Source organism: Tupaia chinensis, unplaced genomic scaffold, assembly GCF_000334495.1.
Source record: "Tupaia chinensis unplaced genomic scaffold, TupChi_1.0 Scaffold142100_1, whole genome shotgun sequence".
Classification (NCBI taxonomy): domain Eukaryota; kingdom Metazoa; phylum Chordata; class Mammalia; order Scandentia; family Tupaiidae; genus Tupaia; species Tupaia belangeri.
In genome coordinates, this window is record NW_006201951.1 from 145575 (window position 1) to 151737 (window position 6163).

Here is a 6163-nt window from a genome sequence, read left to right on the forward strand (position 1 = left end):
ACCCCACAGTCAAAGCAGTTGAAGGAGGACCGGAAGTAGCTCCGGGGCCCCAGGCCGTACATCTTCAGGGACATCTCGGTGAGGAAGAGGCCCAGGAACACAAACTCAGCGAAGTCTAGAGGAAGCCAGAGAAGAAGGGGTGAGCTCGGGGCAGCCTCCAGCTGCTGCTCAGATGGGGGCACAGACTCAGGGCCTGCCCAGGCCAAGCCCCAGGCTGGTCTGCACCCCTCACGCTCTGAAACCTCTGCCCAGGACAGGCGACAAGCTGAGGGGACACGATGGCTACCTGCTTGGAAGGTGGGGCACAGTGAAGCGGTGGAGCAGGAGTGGGTCACGAGGCCCGAGGTCGATTACAGCCCGCACAGGCCTCGCGCTGGGTCTCTGCCCTACCCCTGTTCTGGTCAGAATCTCCCTCTGGGGGCCCCAGCGCCACACTGGCTTTCCCTGTAGAACTGGAGGCGCCTCAGCCATGGCCCCCTAGGCCCACCCAAGACCCAGCACTCGAGTTCCCAGGGCTCGGCCTGCCCCTGCCATGGGTCGCAGAGGCTCCTGTGGGCCCCTCGCAGGGCCTGCCCTGCACACGGGTCTCACCGCTGGCCCAGAGCCTCGGGTGGAGGGAGGCCTGGGCCAGGGGAACAACCTTGCCTCAGCAGGCAGAGGGCTGGGGGGAGGCGGGACAGGGCTGCAGTGACCGCAGCAACTTGAGCCCACATGCAGGCACAGACACGCGGGGCACTGCCCGCCCTGCTTCCGCACACCAAACCGCATAGGAGGCCCAGGGGCTGTGGCCTCGGACCAGCAGCAGGAGCAAGGCCATGGGGGGAGGCCCAGCCCCACAAACCTAGTCACTGGCAGACCCCAGCCCAGCCTCCCAGGGCTCTGGACCCCAGGTCTCAGTAGGGACTGGGACCAGGAGCGGGACGCAAGGGGGCCACACTCCTTCTCCTGTCCTCTGCCCCCTGGGATCCACCCTCGCCCACAGCCGTCCACCAGGTCCACAGCAGCCCAGGCCCTGGACGAGCAGAGAAGCAGCACCACACAGGCAGACACAGGGTCTTGGGAAGGGACACCCTTCATGGCCAGAGTACATAAGCAAACAGCTCCTGGGGCAACTCGGCCCTCATGCCAGTCAGAAGAGCAGGCGCCGTGCCAAGGAGGGGTTGTAACTAGAGGCTCAAGCAGGCTCCCTGGAAGGACCTCGCAGCAAAGGTTGGAGGCGTGGACACCCACTGACCGTTAGGTAGGACCCATTCAGAAAAGGACCTGCCCCAGGTAGAACTGCCAGGTCCCCTGGGGCCTAGGAAGGCCACAGCTGGCTCCAATGACTATGGACTTGAGACTCCAAGCTCCTCACCAAGGCCGTGCCTCGGGCTGCCCCAGGTCAGAGCCCAGGCTGCCAGCCACCCACACCAGGACCAGCGGCGCAGCTATCAGGCACTCACTCGCCTTGGCTTGAAGGCAAAAGCGAGACTTCATAAGGATGAGTACAAGAACTGCCAGGGTGATGCCCTTCTGAGAAAGGAATCTGAACCCCACCCCCGACATTCCACCCAAGAAAACACTCGCACAGAACACACCCAAGCGCTTGGTCCTGCGTCAGTGCTCAACCAGCGGGCACAGCTGCTCGGGCTGGCCCGGGGCAGGGCCCACAGCCCATGGGAGCAGAGACAGGTGGCCAGAGCGGCGTGGCCAGCTCAGTCCCAGGCAGAGGGAGTTGGCTCGCATGGCTGATCAGGGTTCAGGCCCAGTGGCTTGGAAACTTGCCAGGCACGTGGGCATGGGTACGCATGGCACGCATGCAGGGAGCCTGGGGGGATGCATAACAGAAGGCACTGCAAGTGGTCAGGCCCCGCATGGAGCAGAGGTCTAGGCCCAGCAAACGCCCACCTTTCCCTCCAGCGTTTTTCTCCTGCGGTGCCCATGGTTCTGGGACCTCCCAGAAACCACAGAAGACAGAGTAGCTGGGGGCAGCCTGGCCCAACGCACGCACCTCCAGCCCTGGTTCTCATAGAGCAGGCATCCGACAGGCCATGGCATAGGGTTCTGGGAGACAGGCTTGTTTCTCTCATGGACAAGCGAAGCCCATCCCCACCCAGCCCTCAGCCTGAGGCAGTCCCAGGACACAGGCCTAGGGCAAGGTCGACCACACCCACCCACCTCCCTCCCTGGGAGCCACAGCAGGCTGTTTGCAGGAAGCCCCTGGGTCCCTCGCTTCTGCCGCCGCTCCTCCTTCCCCACCTCACAGGTGAACGGGCTTCGATACAAATGCCCAGGACACCGTGGACAAGAATCCCACCCAACATGCAAGCCCACTCTCCTGTATGGAGTGTCAGAGTGCATACTCAAGAGAGCCATGGGCCCTCAAGACAATGTGGGCCGGGCTCTGTAGAGCTCAGCGGGAAGGGCAGGGCATTCAGCAGTGCTCGGGGTGGACTCGGAGTGCTCAGGGGCACACGCAGGGGTACACGCAGCAGTGCTCAGGTACACACGGGGTACATGGAGCAGTGCTCAGGTACACACAGAGTACATGGAGCAGTGCTCAGGGTGGACTCGGGGTGTACAGAGCACACATAGGGGTACATGCAGCAGTGCTCATGGGTACACACGGTGGTACATGCAGCGGTGCTCAGGGTACACACGGGTACACAGATACACGTAGTAGTGCTCCTGGTAGACTCAGGATGCTCAGGGGCACACACAGGGGAACATGCAGCAGTGCTCACGGGTACACAGGGGGACACGCAGCAGTGCTCAGGGTACACACGGGGGAACACATGGGTACACAGGGAGACATGCAGCAGTGCTCAGGGTACACACGGGGGTACACACAGCAGTGCTCATGGGTACACACGGGTACATGGGGAGACACACAGCAGTGCTCATGGGTACACGGGGAGACACACAGCAGTGCTCACGGGTACACACAGGTACACAGGGAGACACGCAGCAGTGTTCATGGGTACATGGGAGTACACGCAGCGGTGCTCACAGGTACACAGGGAGACACGCAGCAGTGCTCATGGGTACACGGGGGGGGTACGCGCAGCAGTGCTCACAGGTACACACGGGTACACGGGGGGGACACGTGGCAGTGCTCAGGGTGGACGCGGGATGCCCAACAGCACGCTGCACACACAGGGGTACTCGAGGTACACGGGTGCTCAGAGGTGCGCAAGGACACAGGCAGGGTGCCCGGGAGCCGTGGTGGGTTCAGAGTGGCCAGCCTGCTGAAGCCCGAGGGTGGTCAGATCACAGTGGAACACAGCCAGGCCAGAAGCGGGAGCCTGGGTGGCTCTTTCTCTGGTCACAAAGGGTTCTCCATGAGGCCTCATGAAGCAACACCCTGTGGGAGCCCACAGGCCCTGGCCCCTGGAGCAGTGAGTTGGCTGAACCAGGGAGCAGCAGGCCAGCACTGCGCACAGATGGAGGGCACCCCTGGGTCCTTTGATTTCACCCTATGACCTGAGACGCAGGTCCCACCTGCCCTGGAGCATGAAGGGCTGGCAGCCCTGACGCTGAGGCGGGTACGAAGTGCCCTAACACCCTGTCCTCTTCCCGGCTGTCCCTCCTGAACTATCACCACCACTTGGGTGCCCAGGGCCCCTTCTGTAGTGTCCAGATGGGGCTGGAAGTCAGTTCTGGTCAGATGGTCACAAGCACATTTAGATACAACCCATTATAAAGAAAAACAAAAACAGCCAAGAAATCCCTTAGGAAGTACTAAAGTCAAAACTCCTTAGGGGCCCTGGGCAGGAGTATCAGTGTGGGGACCAGTGCCAAGCCCCTGTCCTGCGTGAGGTCCTCAGGAGACATGGCCACCCCGCCTGGCTTGTCCCCTCTCAGTCCACTCCCTGCCCTCGGCTCACAGCACCGCAGCCGGCAGAGGCCACCAGCCAGAGCAGCCGCCCAGGTTCCAGGGCCTGGGGCAGCAAGGCCACTGAGCAGAGGCCCCCGGGCCAGGCCGCCAGCCCTCTGGGTGGCACAGGTTCCCACCCAGGCTCCATGCCACCGCGCAGGGCAGCGGGGAGGGAGCCACCTACACAGGGCCGTGGTGAGCCGCTGCGGCTGGTTGTGGTGCACCACCGCCACGCACAGCGTGTTCAGGGCCACCACGCACAGCACTGCCCAGTAGAAGCTCTGCGCCTTCACCAGGCGCCGGATGAAGAACCGGAACATCTTCTCCTTCCTCCGGAAGTAGGACGAGCTGTCGGTCTTCCCACTCTTGAGGCTGGCGCGGGCAAAGGGGGATCCTGGGGAGACGGGACACACCAGGGCTTGAGAACGGCAGTCCCAGGAGGGCCCAGTCACCCCTCCCTCTGGGCACACCCCCTGCACACACACACACCAGGCACTCTTCCTTGCGGGCACACCCCCCTGCAGACACAGCCCCGCAAGAACACCTCCCACACCCCAGGCACGCCTCCCAGCAGGCACATCCTCCCCGCAGACACAGGCACACCCTCCCTGCAGACACACACCCCAGGCACGCCTCCCAGCAGGCACACCCTCCCCGCAGACACACACCCCAGGCAGGCCTCCTAGCAGGCACACCCCCCTGCAGACACCTTCCCAGGCAGGACTCCCTGCAGACACGCCCTCCCAGCAGACACAGCTCACAAGAACGCCTCCCTGTAGGCACGCCCTCCCTGCAGACACACACCCCAGGCATGCCTCCCTGTAGGCCACCACCGACCCAAACCCCCCAAGCCCCCCCCCCCCCCCCAGACACACACACCCCAGGCAGGCCTCTCAGTGGACACAGGCACGCCCCCCAGCAGACGCCCTCCCAGGCAGGACTCCCTGCAGACATGCTCACAAGAATGCCTCCCTGTGGGCATGCCCTCCCTGCAGACGCCCCCCCCCAAGGCACACCTCCCTGAGACTCACTCTTCCTGCAGACACACCCTCCCTGCGAGCTCACCCTCTCTGCAACACACACCCCTAGGCACACCCTCCCTGCAGACACACCCCACAGGCACACCCCCTGCAGCCCACCCTCCCTGTGGGCACGCCTCCCTGTGGACATGCCTTGCAGTGAATGCACCCTCCCTGGATGACAGGCTCTTCCTGTGGGGATGTCCTCTCAGACCTGCCCCGCCCATGGACACAGCTTCCCTAGGCCCACTCTCCAGGGCAGCTGCCCCATCCCTGGCATGGAGCCCACTATTCCTATGACCTGGGACTCCCTCAGTAGCCTCTGGCCCCATCCCATTTGGCAGATAAGGGACCCAGAGGCCTCCGTGATCTCCATGGTTACCGGGTCTAGATGCAAGTGCCAGTCTGGAACTGGACAGGGCTATCTGCAGTCAGTCTCTGGTCCCCAGCACCCAGGCTCCATCCAGGAGTTGGCCAGGACCCCAAGCTTTTCCCAAAGACACAAACCTGACCAAGGCAGTCCCGCCCCAGTCCCACCTTTGCGTGGACTGCGAGGGTGGCAGCGTCTGGCCCTCCTGCGCTGATGCACAGCACCTGCTTCTGAAGCAGCTCTCTTGGAGCACAGTTGAGCTCCTGCACATAGCTGCGGTCCATGGCTGCTGCCCTGCCCACAAGGCCCTGGACGCCTGCTCGCCGGGAAGTGGGCCAGCACAGCTGCCACTTGCTCCCACCTCCCCTTCTCAGCACCCAGACCAGGTGTCCCCCTCTCCTGGCCGTGGGCACCACCTCCATCCTGCTCTGGCCCTCTGCGTGTCTCCCCTGTGCCTGCCCCACTCCCAGAACACACTGAGCTCACCCCGAGTCCCTCGCACGGAGGGTGCTGGGTGCTGTGTCTGGGGCAGGCGTGCACAGCTATGTCGGTGTAAGCACCTGGTGTGTGTGCCTGTCTGTGTCTTTGGGGAGTGTGCACGGCTATGCCCTAGCCTGGGCCTCTCAGCGTGGGGCCCCTGTGTAAGGGTGTGGAGCGTGTGTGGGGCGCGTGTTGTATGTTCTTGTGCATTTGCACATGTGTATGCATGCACACCCTGGCTCTCTGTAGCACACTAACGATGTTGTCAAACGGGCATCTTCTTGGAGTCACTGAAAAGCAGACGGGTCCCTGAGCCCACTGCAAGCTGAGTGGCTGCACCAGGCAGACAAGGAGCTGCTGCTACACGTGGCCCCAGGGACAGAGGAGCGTCAGAGGTGGGCGCCTGTCAGCCCGCGGATGACCACACTGGGCCTAAGG

General features: G+C 63.4%; 1 protein-coding gene across 1 annotated transcript in view; it reads right to left on the bottom strand.

The window, feature by feature from the left end:
• Positions 1 to 6163, bottom strand: part of CACNA1B (calcium voltage-gated channel subunit alpha1 B) — a 179472-nt gene that overhangs the window by 119728 nt on the left and 53581 nt on the right. The window contains exons 11-12 of the mRNA XM_027766260.1: positions 4041 to 4250; positions 3 to 115 (exon numbers count right to left, since the gene is read on the bottom strand). Coding sequence (XP_027622061.1) covers positions 3 to 115; positions 4041 to 4250 — 323 coding nt within the window. The remainder of the gene's footprint in view (positions 1 to 2; positions 116 to 4040; positions 4251 to 6163) is intronic.